General features: G+C 41.5%; 1 protein-coding gene across 1 annotated transcript in view; it reads right to left on the bottom strand.

Annotated features, from left to right (window-relative positions):
- Positions 1 to 16258, bottom strand: part of inpp4b (inositol polyphosphate-4-phosphatase type II B) — a 1043608-nt gene that overhangs the window by 992479 nt on the left and 34871 nt on the right. Inside the window, exon 2 of the mRNA XM_038792440.1 lies at positions 8900 to 9084. Within this exon, the coding sequence (XP_038648368.1) occupies positions 8900 to 9014 (115 nt within the window). The 5' untranslated portion in view covers positions 9015 to 9084. The remainder of the gene's footprint in view (positions 1 to 8899; positions 9085 to 16258) is intronic.

The raw sequence follows: 16258 nt of genomic DNA, 5'->3' as shown, positions 1-16258 counted from the left end.
CATCTTGCTAGCTCACCCCTGATCCCGTGTGACTTCACCTTCTGTGCCAGTCTGCCATGAGGGTCCTTGTCAAAGGCCTTACTGAAGTCTATGTAGATAACATCCACTGCCCTACCCTCATCAATCAGCTTTGCCACTTCCTTGAAAAACACAATCAAGTTAATGAGACACGACCGCCCCTTCACAAAACCAAGTTGCTTCTCACTAATACGTCCACTTATTTCCAAGTGAGAGCAAAACCTGTCTCGAAGAATCCTCTCCAATAATTTCCCTACCACTACTGCAAGGCTCACAGGCCTATAATTATCTGGATTATCATTGCTACCCTTCTTACACAAAGGAACATTGGCTTTTCTGTGGGACCTCCCCTGCAACCAATGATAATACAAAGATTTCTCTCAAGGCCCCAGCAATTTCCTCCCATGCATCGCTCAGTAATCTGGCATATATCCCATTAGGCCCTGGGGACTTGTCGACCTTAATGTTTTTCGAGCCCCCCCCCCCCCCCCCATACCTCCTTTTTGATTTCATCATGACCCAAACTATCAACACGCCCTTCCCCAGAATCATTATCCACCAAGTCCTTCTCTTTTGTGAATACTGATGCAAAGTACTCATTTAATACCTCACCCACATCCTCTGGCTCCACACATAGGTTCCTTCCCCTGTCCTCAAGTGGGCCAACCCTCTCCCTGACTACCTTCTTGCTCCATACATATATGAAAAGCCTTGGGATTTTCCTTAATCCTGCTGGCCAATGACTTTTCATGACCCCTTTTAGCCCTCCTGACTCCTTGCTTAAGCTTCTTTCTACTTTTCTTGTATTCCACACTTACTTAGTGTGTTCCTAGCCTCCCAGGCCTGACAAATGCTTCCTTTTTCTTTTTGACTAGGCTCACAATATCTCTCATTATCCAATGTTCCCGAAACCTGCTATACTTATCCTTCATCCTTCCAGGAACCTGTCAGTCCTGATTTCCTATCAATTTACACTTGAAAGCCTCCCACATGCCAGATGTTGACTTGCTCTCAAACATCTGCCCCAATCTACATTCTTCAGTTCCTGCCTAATATTGTTTTAATTAGCCTTCCCTCAATTGAGCACCTTCACATGAGGATGACACTTGCCTTGATCCATCAATACCTTAAAGCTTACTGAATTGTGGTCACTGTTCCTGAACTGCTCCCCTACTAAAACGTCAACCACCTGGCCAGGTTCATTCCCTAATACCAGGTCTAGTGCGGCCCCTCCCCTAGTTGGATTATCTACATATTGTTTCAAGAAGCCCTCCTGGATGCTCCTTACAAACGTTGCCCCATCCACACCCTTAGCACTAAGTGAGTCCCAGTCAATGTATCGGTTTGCAAGTTTGAGATTCCTGCAAACTTTGCACTGGTAACATTTTGATTTGTACACCATGTCTGTCACCAATTTGAACTTTTGTATTTTCCAACTATTGTGTTGCTTTCCTTACCCATTTCCCACACCGGTCATCCTGTGACCTCACTGGGAAAAAAAACCAACAGCAGAGGCCCCGGTCACCTCCACAAGACTCCACCCCAATATGGGAATCAAACGTGCACTATTTTATGACACTGTAGATTGTGCCCCTGTCCACTGATTTATCTTCCTCAAATTTAACTTTTGAATGTTACCACCAGGTTGAAAGCATTTGTGTCCTAGTCTGTAGGATGAAAATATATGAAAGAATCATCACATAACAATTAAAACTCATTTTGGCTGCATGCTGAGATTGCACTGTATAATAATCAGCTCATTAAAATACACCAATGGAGCAATGCAAGTATACTACTCCACTTAGTTGGTAATCCATTGATTAGATCAAACATCAGCTCCTGGGCCTCCAAAAGCAGGTCGAGAGATTATTTGGTATCAGCTCAAGAGTGGATGACAAAATTTGAGCCTTACTAAATGCGGCAAAGATAAGCATTTGTTAAGTTAATTTTAAAAAGGTGTCAACAGATTTCTGGACAGGTTCTTGAATCAAAATTAAATTCTTATTTACCTGGACAATTTTTTTTCCCCCAAATGAAATTATTTGCAATGTTACAAGTCTATAACAAGTACTGAAAATTTCTATTCAATAGAGCAAACAGCAAATGTTTGAAAACTAATGAATACAAAAGTTAATGCATGACATTTTTGGTACCGTGATGAGATTTCAAACTACTAATATTAGACAGGCAGGCATGTTGACAACTGTTGCAAAACTGAACTGGCCTGGGCACTGGCAAATAATCTCTACCACCAATAAGAAGGTTAAGCACTGAGCTTAAATTTTGAATTTGCCAAGGATTATACAGATACACATTTATTCAACAAAATCACAATCCAAATATTGCCAATCCATGGTTTATCATTTTGCTATAAAGATAACTCATTGGTATACTTAGAACAAAACAAAGAACAAAGAAAGTTACAGCACAGGAACAGGCCCTTCGGCCCTCCCAGCCTGCGCAGATCCAGATCCTTTATCTAAACAAACTACTTCAAGCCATATTTTCCATCGTGGCCTTTTTACTGGCATAACAGACAAATCAAAGAGCTAATTGTGCATAGATTATCCATCTTACCCACTCAAGTACTTTTACAGCAGCACTTTTTTCCAGAGTTATTGCTAATGGTCCACTGCAACAACTGCATATATGCCATTTTGTAGCAGAGTGCTCCAATAATAGATATGGAACACTAGTTTTTATCTGATAATATCCTACGAATAATGGCATTTTCTCCAGTTATGTTCTCAACAAATTCATATGAAAAGTAAATTCTAATTTTCATAAAAGCATAAAGACAGTAAATTGTAAATGAACGTGGAGCTCCAATATTTACTATTTTTTTTAAAATACAAGTATAGATTATGAAATTACCACTGCATTTATAGATGAGACTTCAAACTCACCTGCAACTCAAATACACCGATATCAAGTAAATAGGTACATAACCTTCCAAAATGCTTTCTGCTCGGTCACATCCCTTCTCTACTTCGACTAACATGTTAATGTCCTGTTGATCTTCATTTTGATTGTTATGCTCATAGCATGTACATTGCTAGGCAACCAATCCACGGGTAATTTGCTGCAGCAACATTAATATTGTGCAACAGACATCAAAATAAACTTGTTCGCATTGTCGTAAACAAAAGCAGTTCTCACTGAAAAGGCATATGCTCATATAAATATTGTAATTTGAAAGCATTAAATTTGCCTTTTGTGCTCACCATACAAATTGGAAATCTTGAATTAGTCAAATTTAACATCAGAAACTTCACTTTGAATTGACACATCCAAAATGTAACCACCTTGGTAGGCATTCATTTTCTTTCCTTCCTCTTATACAGTCATCAACTCTTTGTGATTCACATGCATGAGGAACCTTCTGGGTCTCCCAACAGCAATAACTCATTCACAAGTCTCGGCAGAAAAAGTAATCAGGCTTTTCAATTGTGAGTGCATCATATGGGAATTAAGCCTAAAACCTGCCCTGACTCTCAACGTGCACTTGCAACCCAGGGTAACTGGCTACCACTCATAACCAAGAATCATGAACAATGCAGGAGCAACAGAGCTAATTCCAAGTGTGGATATCACTAATAGTTCAAATTAGCAAGAGTCAGCAGAACTAAAATAAATGTAGCATTTCTTAATAAAACAAAATATGGTAACCTAGAGGGAATTACGATCTGATACTTCTATACATACAAAATAAACTTCTTTCAACTGAAACAAGTGCATGTAGAGAACCTCCGGGGAACTGCTTTCATGAACGGAGACACACATGATAAATTTGGAATCATAGCAGTAGTGATTACCCATTCCAGGATTATGCACTTGCAAATGTGCATTACCTTCAGCTCATTCACACAAAACTGAATTACAGGAAATCTGTATAAATAGTGAACTCACTGCTTAATGTAAAAGACTTCTGAAAACCACATGAACTAAACTAAACACAAATGAAATCTCACAGATAAATAAAGACACAAGGGAAAAATTAAGAAAGGGGTGTGCACTAAACACAAGACAAAGCACAACAAGGGAGATCACAAAGACAGCAGGAGAGAAGTAAAAAAAAAATAGTTATGATGAAATTAAATCAAGGAACATAAAACAAAATGAATAAAACATTCCATAGACAAATAAAAAATGTAAAGTAAGTATGGGAGTAGAATCATCAAGAGGCAATAAGGATGGCAGAAATATTTGAATTACTTTGCTTCAGTATTTACAGGCAGAGGGATCAGGTAGATATTGCACGTTGCGATTAAAAATAACAGTCACAAGAAATTGCTTTTATTTAACACTTTGAACAGAATTAAATATAAGGCACTTCACAGGAGCATTATAAAACACTGGCATGCACATCCGGGTGTGACCATGGAGTGAGTGGTCACGTACAGGACAGACCCTGCTTAAAGTCACAGAAGAGAGCTCTTTTTACTCAATACCGGGTGGAATTTTGATGAAAAGACGTAGGTGAATGCTGGAGGTGTAATTTCCCACGGGAGTGGTATGTCTGCTCGTTACCAGACCCGGCAAAAAACAGTGAGAGATTTAGTTGAAATGTTGGAACAAGCTTGTACTGCAGCAGCCATAGTAAACATGTAGGTGGGGGAAGGGCTGATGCAAGCTGGAAGGCCCCAGATGGATGAGCTGACAGCTTTTATCAAGGCGGAATTCCATCAACATAGGAAAGAAATGCGTGAGAATCGCGTAAAGGCCATCGAAGAAGCTGTGGCACCCTTGAAGAGTTCTCTGGAACGGGCGGAGAGGTGTTTGGAGGTGCACGGGTCACAGATTCTAGAGATCAAAGGAGTGATCTCGGACCACAGTGATCGTGTGGTGGCTCTGGAGCATTCTCATAAAATCTCGTTCTCTAAGTGGGGTGTCCAAGACATTTCTATAACAGCAAGTATTCCCCAGTGCTAACCTATTTAAAATTGGATTGGAATCAGAGATAGGTTTGTTGTTTGAGTAGAAATAAAGATAGCAGTTAAGGGTTATTGTGTCACTGTATTGATTAGCATTGTTTAAGGGGTAGTTGAAAGCTGTTTTCCTATGTGATGTTAAATATATTTTAATAGTGTGTTCGTAATAAGTTTGTTTTAATATACCATATCGTTATTTGCATGAAATAATTCCTGGAGCGGGGTATCCTTTCCTCACAGTCTTACAAAATTAAAATAAGACATTGGGGTTCTGTCCAGTATCTGAGCAACTGTGGGGTCTGGTCTGGGATCGTAATATTAGATGACCTCAAGTTTATGGAGGATAGAATGGGGGAGATCAGTCAGGGTGCATTGGAACCGTCGGGATTAGCTTGTATGAAGGCATGAATAACAGTTTCAGCAGGCAAACTGTGACGGCTAATTCAAACGGTGATCTTCATGATACCATGAATATGAAAAAGGAGAAAATATTAAATAAACTGATCAAACTAAAAGAGGATTAAAACCCCTACTCTAGACGGATTGCATCCGTACATTTGAAAGTAACAAAAGCACTATCTTACACAAAGTTATTCATTCATTAGGAACCAGTATATAGCCAGGTGACTGGTGATAGCTGACATGTAACAGTTGACCCAGGCATTGGTCCAGGAAACTGTAGAGCAGTCAGCTTAACACCAGTAATATTAAAAATGACAAATCCCTATGGAATGGGAAAAGTTAAAAACATCAGAACCAAAATATAATAATGAACAGTCACACGCAATATAATTGAGAACTCTGCTTGACCAACCTCATTTAATTATTTTTAGAGGTAACAGAAAAATGCAAAGCCGATATAGAAGATGTAATATATCTGGATTTCCCACGGCCTTTATTCATCTCATATATGGTACCTTATCAAGGTCAGAGCATGTGGATTCAGTGGACAAATAACAGAATAATGACTAACTGACTACAAAACAAAAAGCGACATTAGAGATAAAGGATGGTAATCAAGAGTGACAGAAGGTGGTAACACTGGGGTCTGCAAGGACCATATTGTTCAGCAGTTTATATTAATGACTTGGAATTTAGAATCAAAGCTAATTCCTAAATTTGTAGACAACACCCAATTGGGGAGGATGGTAAACAGTGAAGAGGATAGCAATAAAATTACAAGATGACATAATTGAAACTTGAAGAATAGCCATATAATTGTCAAATATGTGTCAATGTAGGGAAGTGTGATGTTTTTGTTGAGAAAAATAAGAAAGTGACATATAACTTGGAACAACAATGGGTATATAATTGTCAAATGTGTCAAGAGGTAAGTGCGATGTTTTTGGTAAGAAAAATAAGGCAGTCACCTAATTTTGAAAATAACAAATCAACAAAAGTTGCGACACAGGTCAATAAGGCCACAACAAAAGCAAACAAAGCACTGAAGTTTACTTCTAGAGGTAGAATTAACAAGTACAAATGTTAGATGAGAAATTGAATCAAATCTTGGTTAGACCAGACTTGGTGTATTGTCTCCAGTTCAGGTCATCAAATTATGCAAAACAGTAGAGAGCTATGGAGCGGATGCCCCCAAAAAAAGGTTTGCAAGGATGCTACCAGAACTGTGAGGTTATACCAGTCAGGAAAGTCTAAATAGGTACAATCTTTTCTCTTGCCAAAAGGCAGCGAGGGTGACCAAATAAATCTTACAAATTATGAATGGTTTTAACAGCGCAGATTCAGAGAAAATCCAGAATTTTCCAGCATCACCACACAAGTCCTGCAGCAGCAAGCGTGGTGAGCCACCCAAAAGTCCATTAACTTACAACTGCACCGATAAATCCCATTGGAACATGAACGCTGGCCTGGATTGGTTGGGCCAATTTCTGTGCTGCATATTTTATGTTTTAAAAATCAGTTAGAATGATCTGAAACCAGTGAACAATCAAGCTGAACGCAAGGTGAGCAGGACCACATTTGTTTTGGAAAGAATTGACATCACCGAGCATAATGTTGGATAGCATTAGTTAAGGAAATATTGAACCTAGGAACGAATTCCATTATATTGATGAAACTGACACCAAATTTTTAAAATAACTCATTAAATAGAATTAAATAAGGAGTACGCAGCCAAGATACTCAATGGTTGCATGGTTACATGAGCACTTACTGAATATATAACTAATTTAATAAAGTTGTTTACACCTTCATTAGAAGAACACACCTGTGTAAACATCCAGTACAAAAATTTACATTCTTTATTAAATATAAATTAGGAAAGATTACAGAGTAGAGATCTTAATTACTTCAGAAAACTCCACTACAATTAAACTAATTATAACTCATGCTGCAGGGAAATTACATTATTTATGTTTATCCACAAATAGTTTCTTTCAATTATTAATTTCAAAAAAATTTACAACATTCCTTCCGGTCAGTTTTTGTAATTGCTACAGCCACGATCTCTGATGAAATTCCGTGTGTACAGAAATCCCATAGCTAATTTAAGGAGATGCTCATGGATAAATAAATATCCAAATTTACCCAAAAAATTTTTTATTTCATTGTGGTTAATTTTGGGTTAGCTATTCATTTTTACTTTTCCACAGACTTTGTGGAGTGTAAAAATCAGGCATGGAGTAATTCTGGCTTCTGGTTTGCTCATGGTAAACCTGCAACTTCTGCTTTTGAATTCTCAATAGATATCCGCATCCTCCAGGTCTTTCATCCCATTTTCTCCAACAAAATTAAAACACGTTCAGTTCTGCGATCTCTCCTTGCAACCTAAGTTCCAGGTTCATTTATAGCAGTGTTGATCTTTTTAAACTGTTGTCCAAAGTCAAAAATGACTGTCTATATCTCAAAGTTCGCAGATTACACCAAGGTGAGTGGTAGAGCCAAGTGTACAGAGAACACTGAAGTCTGAGAGGGACATAGATAGTTTAACTGAGTGGGCAAGGGTCTGGAAGATGGTGCTCAATGTTGATAAATGCGAGGTCATCCATTTTGGTGGGAACAACAGTAAAATGGACTATTATTTAAATGGTAAAAAATTGCAGCTTGTTGCTGTGCAGAGAGACCTGGGTGTCCTTGCGCATGAATAGCAAAAAAGTTGGTTTGAAGGTGCAGCAGGTAATTAAGGCAGCAAATTGAATTTGTCCTTCATTGCTAGAGGGATGGAGTTTAAAAGCAGGGAGGTTACCTTGCAGCTGTATAGAGTGCCTGTGAGGCCACATTAACAATATTAAATCTGGTGAATCAAAAGGGGCTGGTTTAGCTCACTCGGCTAAATCGCTGGCTTTTAAAGCAGACCAAGGCAGGCCAGCAGCACAGTTCGATTCCCGTACCAGCCTCCCCGGACAGGCGCCGGAATGTGGCAACTAGGGGCTTTTCACAGTAACTTCATTGAAGCCTACTCGTGATAAGCGATTTTCATAAGCATCGTTTCAGAAAAAAGGTCTACGATACAATTTCCATTATTTCCAAAAGTCACATCAAATAGACCCAACAACACTGTTGCATTACATTATGAAACAGAAGTATTAGACAGCTATGGCAACAGACTCAGCATTGCAAACTATGCGTCAGCAACTAATAAAAAAGGACAGCATGCATCAACTAATGTGTCAAATGTAAGATAAATTTTAAAAACAAATGTTTGAGTGAATAATTTATTACATATTGAGCCATAAACTATGTGGACATGAAAATCTTGAACTCAATGACAAGTCAAAGTTATCCTTATAGAAAATATATTATTGGAACATTAAATGTTTAATGAAACCATTTTTTAAAAAACTTTTAATTGTAGTAAATTAGAAAAAAGTAAATCGAACCTTTCATCAGGGAGTCGATTTCAAGTTTTCTATGATAACTAATGGGTATTAATTTTTGGCCCCTTTCATAAAATTAGACAGACACACACATAAAAATAAGTCTAATTTAACCTTGATGTTTTTGCTTCGTTCTGGATTTTCCACACGTTTTCAATATGCCTTCCTTTTCAAAATAGATTGGAGGCTTCTGGGCAATGGAGAGCAGTTCAGCCGAGTTGAATTTCATTTCATTACAGTAATGATAAACTGGAAGATGACTTCACGTAGCATCAACACATCAAGATCAGCATCAGTCGCTAAACACAAAATAAAGTGAACAAATCATGTTATTCGCCCAATAGAAAATACAAACTCTACTAAAGCTGAATGCATCTCTTTTCCTTCAAATCTATTTACTTCACTGACAGTGCTGGATTCTTGGCTACAGAAACACTGTATTTTGAAAGACAACTAAATTTGTGTATTAAGCAATGCAAAATGAAAAGAGCAGCAATATTGGACTAATATTGAAAATATGAAAACAGTGTGAAACATTCCTCTTGCCAGTGGCATTTATTTAATTCATCCCACATGCTCTTATTAACTTGCTGTCATGCTTCCCCTCCCCATCAACCCATTTAAGGCCCGACTGCGAGAGTGAATACATTTCCACAGGAAGCAACTTCAGCTTGGGTGCAAACTGCTGTGTAGCTTTCGGAGTTGGGCGCGGGTGCAGCATGCAGTGGGTCATGTTCCCAAGTGCCTGTTGCCTCTGTTTTCTGGGTGGTAGAAGTCCTGCACCAACGGTATTTTGTAATGAAATCCAGCATTTTGGACCAATTATGAAAAAAATGGCTGTGTATTTCCAGGTCAAGATAAATTGATCGGTAAATGTGACAATCAATCAAAGTACAGTGAAAAGCATTTTTCTGCGGCCAAGGGAACATACACAGTAGATAAAAAGAACAATCAACAAAGTATATTGAAAAATAGTGATTGGTTATAGCGTGGAACAAAGGCCAAACAAAGCAAATACATGAGCAAAAGCAGCATAGGATATCGTGAATAGTTCTTACAGGGAACAGATCAGTCCATGGGAGAGTCGTTGAGGAGTCTAGGGGCTGGTTAGCACACTGGGCTAAATAGCTGGCTTTTAAAGCAGACCAAGGCAGGCCAGCAGCACGGTTCAATTCCCGTACCAGCCTCCCCGAACAGGCACCGGAATGTGGCGACTAGGGGTTTTTCCACAGTAACTTCATTTGAAGCCTACTTGTGACAATAAGCGATTTTATTTCATTTCATAGTAGCTGTGGGGAAGAAGCTGTTCCTATGTCTGGATGTGCGGGTCTTCAGACTTCTGTGTCTTCTCCCTGATGGAAGGGTCTGGAAGAGGGCAAAGCCTTGGTGTAAGGTGTCACTGGCAGGAGGTGGAGACAGAATCAAGGGGAGGGTGGCAAGCTTGTGTGATGCGTTGGGCTGGGTTCACCACCCTCTGCAATTTCTTGCAACCTTGGGCCAAGCAGTTGCCATAGAGGCTGATTAGCAGGAGGAAATGGAGATAATGGCCATCCTACGACCTTAAGGCTGTTGTCCTTCTCAGTGGTAGGGTCTGCCAAGCAGGGAGGTGCTGTTCAAGTAAGTGTGCTGCTGCCACAATGTGTCTTGTCGACAGCAGTATATAATGCAACCTTAGTCCACCAGTGGTGCTTGAGGTGGATATCAAGCCAAATGGCAGGGTAGTGTAGCCACCGAAGTTGGCCATTCCCTCAATACAAAATGGAGGAACACAAAGCTTGCAGGTTAAAATGGACAATGTTTGCAGCACAAGCAGGCTGCAACAATCCACTGTGTAGTCTGTCTGCTAAGAGAGCAGACAGCACCGAAACGAACATTCCGCATACTAAATGAGGCAGTCTCCGGGATAGTTAACATAGTAATGGAACGATCCCAGGGACAATGGACACAAATAGGGAAGTGATTGCAACAGTGTATGGGAAACCAGACACCCCGACACCAGCGGGGTTCAAAAACAAAGCACCTGAAGGCCCACCCAGTAGCCGAGAGACAGCCTCAGTATTGGGGGGATTCAAACAAATCGATTGGGAAGAGACATTTGTTCACTTGTTCCATTCCCCTGTGGCATCAACATCCCTGACTCGCTGATGGTGGAGGGATGCAAGGGACCCAGAGTCTAGATACCATCAGAGGTAGCCCAGCCTCTTCTCAGCTCTTGTAGCCATCTTGTTAGTTAACTGTTTGGTTCAGCTTCTGCTAATGGTGGCCGCAAGAAGGTTGGTGGTCATGGTCTGAACAACAATGGTGCCGTTGAAGGTCAGGTGGAATTGTCAACTTCTTTCGTTCTTAGAAATGGCCATTACTCATCACCCATTGCATAGGTCCTACTGTGCACTAGTACGGGCTGCTCCATTATCAAAATGAGTTGCGAATGGAGCTGAACACTGTAAAAACATCAACAAAAAACTCAACATCGGCCTTTAGATTAAAGAAATCTGAAAACATCCTGGGATGCAGTTCTCGGTCTCCCAACAGCCATGAACATCTACCTTTTTGCCAGACTTCAGCAACTTGAGCTTCACCTGATCCTCATAGACCTCAGTTATGATGCTATTAATCAAAAAGCAGAATGCAGAGGATGCAGGAAATCTGAAGTAAAAACACAAGATTCTGAAATGCTCAGTAGATCAGGCAGCAGACAGAGAGAATTAGTTTTAGCAATGGAAGTTCATTGACCTGAAACATCAATTGTGTTTATCTCTCCACAGATGCTGTCTGACCTGCTGAGTATTTCATTTTTCTGTGTTTCTTCTATTTTGTCATGTTTGGTTGAGTGATAATTTGAAGCCGAAGATGGTGTCACCTCTTTACTGGCATCCAGCTCAAGCCCATTCCCATGATTAGATCTGGAACCAAATCCTTCTGGTGGGACCCAAACGGAATAACAAGCAGGTTAGAATAATTTCTGGAGATAGCAATTTTGCTTCCTAGATACCAGAATTTTGTGCAGGGGACACAATCAAAAGCTATTATTGCAACCGTTAATGGTCCTATATATAATGTAGAAATAGATATTTATGCATTTAAAAATATTGATCCATTCTCTCACACGCAGCTACAGTAAGAATGTTAGTGTATGCTACTTATTGGGTAAATTTTCCCGATACTTCGTGCTGACTCTGGTGAGAAAACCATTGTGCAGTTCTTTTCGCCAGGTGGTGCAGCACTCAGATAAAAATGCGGCAGGCGTTTCTGATGCCGTGATGCTGGCCAGGCCAGAGCTATACTTTAAAAATTCCACCTCCCACAAAAGCACACTAGGGACCAACCCCCCACCCCCCCAAACAAACACACAATTGTTCAGAGAAGGGGTGGCTAGGGCGTAGTGGTAATGTCACTGGACTAGTAATCCAGAGACCCAGGTTCGAATCCCACCTCAGCAGATGGTGGGATTTTAACTCAATCAAATATCTGGAATTAAAAGTCTAATGATGACCGTGAAACCATTGTCGATTGCCATAAAAACCCATCTGGTTCATTAATGTACTTTAGGGAAGGAAATCTGCCATCCTTACTTGGTCTAGCCGACATGTGACTCCAGACCCACAGCAATGTGGTTGACTCTTAATTGCTCTCTGAAATGGCCTAGCAAGCTACTCGGTTGTATTCAATCGCTACAAAAACACAAAAAAGAAATAAAACCAGATGGACTGCCCAGCGTCGAACCAGGCAACGGAAAAGACAATGGCAGACCCAGCCCTGTCGACCCTGCAAAGCCCTCCTTACTAACATCTAGGGGCTTGTTCCAAAGTTCGGAGAGCCATCTCACAGACTAGTTGCGCAACAGCCTGACAGTCATACTCACAGAATCATACTTCATAGACAATATCCCAGGCATCACTATTGCCATTCCTGGGTATGTACTGTCTCACCGGCAGGACAGATCCAGCAGAGGTGGCAGCCCAGTGGTACACAGTCGGGAAGAAGTTGCCCTGGGAGCCTTCAAAATCGACTCTGGATCACATGAAGTCTCACGGTTCCAGGTTAAACATGAGCAAGGAAACCACCTTCTGATTACCACATACCGGCCATCATGAACTGATGAATCCTCCATGTTGAACACCACTTGGAGAAAGCACTGAGGGTGGAAAGAGCACAGAATAAACTTTGGGTGGGGGACTTCAATGTCCATCACCAAGAGTGGCTTGGTAGTACCACCTCAGACTGAGCTAGCCGGATCCTAAAGGACATAGCTGCTAGACTGGGACTGCAGCAGGTGGCGAGGGAACCAAGAGGGAAAAACATACTTGACCTCATCCTCCCCAATCTGCCTATGTCAGTATCGGTAGAAGTGACCACTGCACAGTAGAGACACAGTTTCATTTTCACATTGAGGATACCCTCCACCGTGTTGTGCGGCACTCCCACTGTGATAAATGGGATAGACTTCGAACAGATCTAGCAACTCAAAACTGGGCATCCATAGGGCGCTGTGGGCCATCAGCAGCAGTGTGCAACCTCATGGCCTGGCATATCCCCCATTCTACCATTACCACCAAGCAAGAGGATCAACCCTGGTTAAATGAAGAGTGCCTGGAGCAACATCAGGCACACCAAAAAATAAGGTGTCGTCCTGGTGAAACTACAACACAGAACTACTTGTGTGCCAAACAGCATAAACAGCAAGTAATAGACAGAGCTAAGCAATTCCACAACAAATGCATCAAATCCAAGCTCTGCAGTCCTGCCACATCCAGCCATGAATGGTGGTGTACTACTGAACAACTCACTTGAGGAGGAGGCTCCACAAATATCCCATCTTCAATGACGGAGGAGCCCTGCACATGTGTCCAGAAGACAAGGCTGAGGCATTCGCAACAATCTTCAGCCAGAAGTGCTGAGTGGATGATCCACCTCGGTCTCCTCCAGATGTCGCCAGCATCACAGATGTCAGTCTTCAGCAATTCACTCTGCGTGATATCAAGAAATGACTGAAGGCACTGAATTCTGCAAAGGTTTTGGGACCTAATAATAATTGTACAAAAGACTTGTGCCCCAGAACTTGTCACACCCCTAGCCAAGCTGTTCCAGTACAGCTACAACACTGACATAAGAACATAAGAACATAACAACATAACAACGCAAGAACTAGGAGCAGGAGTAAGCCATCTGGCCCCTTGAGCCTGTTCCGCCATTCAATGAGATCATGGCTGATCTTTTGTGGACTCAGCTCCACTTTCCGGCCCAAACACCATAACCCTTAATTCTTCAAAAAACGATCTATCGTTATCTTAAAACATTTAATGAAGGAACCTCAACTGCTTCTCTGGGCAAGGAATTCCACAGATTCACAACCCTTTGGGTGAAGAAGTTGCTCCTAAACTCAGTCCTACATCTACTTTGCCTTATTTTGAGGCTATGCCCCCTAGTTCTGCTTTCACCCGCCAGTGGAAACAACCTGCCCGCATCTATCCTATCTATTCCCTTCATAATTTTACATGTTTCTATAAGATTCCTCCTCATCCCTCTAAATTCCAATGAGTACAGTCCCAGTTTACTCAACCTCTCCTCGTAATCCAACCCCTTCAGCTCTGGGATTAACCTAGTGAATCTCCTCTGCACACCCTCCAGCGCCAGTACGTCCTTTCTCAGGTAAACTGAACACAATACTCCAGGTGTGGCCTCACTAACACCTTATACAATTGCAGCATAACCTCCCTAGTCTTAAACTCCCTCCCTCTAGCAATGAAGGACAACATTCCATTTGCCTTCTTAATCACCTGTTCCACCTGTGAACCAACTTTTTGCGGCTCATGCACTAGCATACCCAGGTCGCTCTACACAGCAGCATGTTTTAATATTTTATCATTTAAATAATAATCCCTTTTGCTCTTATTCCTACCAAAATGGATAATTTCACATTTGTCAACATTGTATTCCATCTGCCAGACCCTAGCCCATTTACTTAACCTATCCAAATCCCTTTGCTGACTTCCAGTATCCTCTGCACTTTTTGCTTTGCCACTCATCTTAGTGTCGTCAGCAAAGCTGGGCACATTGCCCTTGGTTCCTAACTCCAACATCTACCCGACAATGTGGAAAATTGCCCAGGTATGTCCTGTACACAAAGGTGGCATGTGGCACAGTGGTTAGCACTGGGACTGCGGCGCTGAGGACCCGGGTTCGAATCCCGGCCCTGGGTCACTGTTCGTGTGGCGTTTGCACATTCTCCCCATGTCTGAGTGGGTTTCAGCCCTACAACCCAAAGATGTGCTGGTTAGGTGGATTGGCCATGCTAAAACTGCCCTTAATTGGAAAAGAAAAATAATTGGCTACTCTTAAAAAAAAAAAAAAAAATTTTTTTAAAGGTGCGTCCTGTACACAAGGAACAGGACAAATCCAATGCGGCCAATTACCACCCTATCAGGGCAGCACGGTAGCACCATGGTTAGCGCAGTTGCTTCACAGCTCCAGGGTCCCAGGTTCGATTCCAACTTGGGTCACTGTCTGTGCGGAGTCGACACGTTCTCCCAGTGGGTGTGGGTTTCCTCCGGGTGCTCCGGTTTTCTCCCACAGTCCAAAGATGTGCAGGTTAGGTGGATTGGCAGTGCTAAACTGCTCTAAGGTTAGGTGGGGTTACTGGTTTATGGGGATAGGGTAGAGGTGAGGGCTTAAGTGGGGTGCTTTTTCCAAGAGTCGGTGCAGACCCGATGGGTCAAATGGCCTCCTTCTGCACTGCAAATTCTATGAAATTCCATGACAGTCTACTCTCTATCATCACAAAGTGATGGAAGGAGTCACCAACATTGCTATCAAGCAGCACTTACTTGGCAATAAACTGCTCGATGACGCTCAATTTGGGTTCTGCCAGGGTCACTCAGCTCCTGACCTCATTGTAGCCTTGGTTCAAACATGAACAAAAGAGCTGAATGCCAGAGGTGAGATGAGAGTGACTGCCCTTGACATCAAGGTAGCATTTGACCGAGTATGGCATCAAAGAGTCCTAGCTAAACTGGAGTTATAGGAATCAGGGAGAAAACTTTTTGCTGGTTTAAGTCATACCTGGCGCAAAGGAAGATGGTTGTGGTGGTTGGAGGTCAATCGTCTCAGCTCCAGGACATCACTGCAGGAGTTCCAGGGTAGTGTACTGGGCCCAACCATCTTCAGCTGCTTCATCAATGCCCTCCCTTCCATCATAAGGTCAGAAGTACAATATACTTTAACCTTTATGCATTCCAAAAGGTAACATTTCATCTGAACCACAAGCTTCTTTCCTCACCATTTATAAAATAAGTTTAAGAACTAAACTTAAGAGTACCAGGTAAAAAGGTTTCCACTTAATGGCAGTTACCAGATTTTACCTCGAACGTTTCGACTTAACTTGTGGCCTGCACAAATGTCATGTAATTTCCATTAAACAAGAAACAAGATTTTAATACAAGATTGATGCAAAAAGCATTGTTTTTGGCCGCATTT

The sequence above is a fragment of the Scyliorhinus canicula genome, chromosome 3 (assembly GCF_902713615.1).
Source record: "Scyliorhinus canicula chromosome 3, sScyCan1.1, whole genome shotgun sequence".
Classification (NCBI taxonomy): domain Eukaryota; kingdom Metazoa; phylum Chordata; class Chondrichthyes; order Carcharhiniformes; family Scyliorhinidae; genus Scyliorhinus; species Scyliorhinus canicula.
The sequence above is the reverse complement of the archived record's forward strand: the minus strand, read 5'-3'. Positions and strand labels throughout refer to the sequence as shown.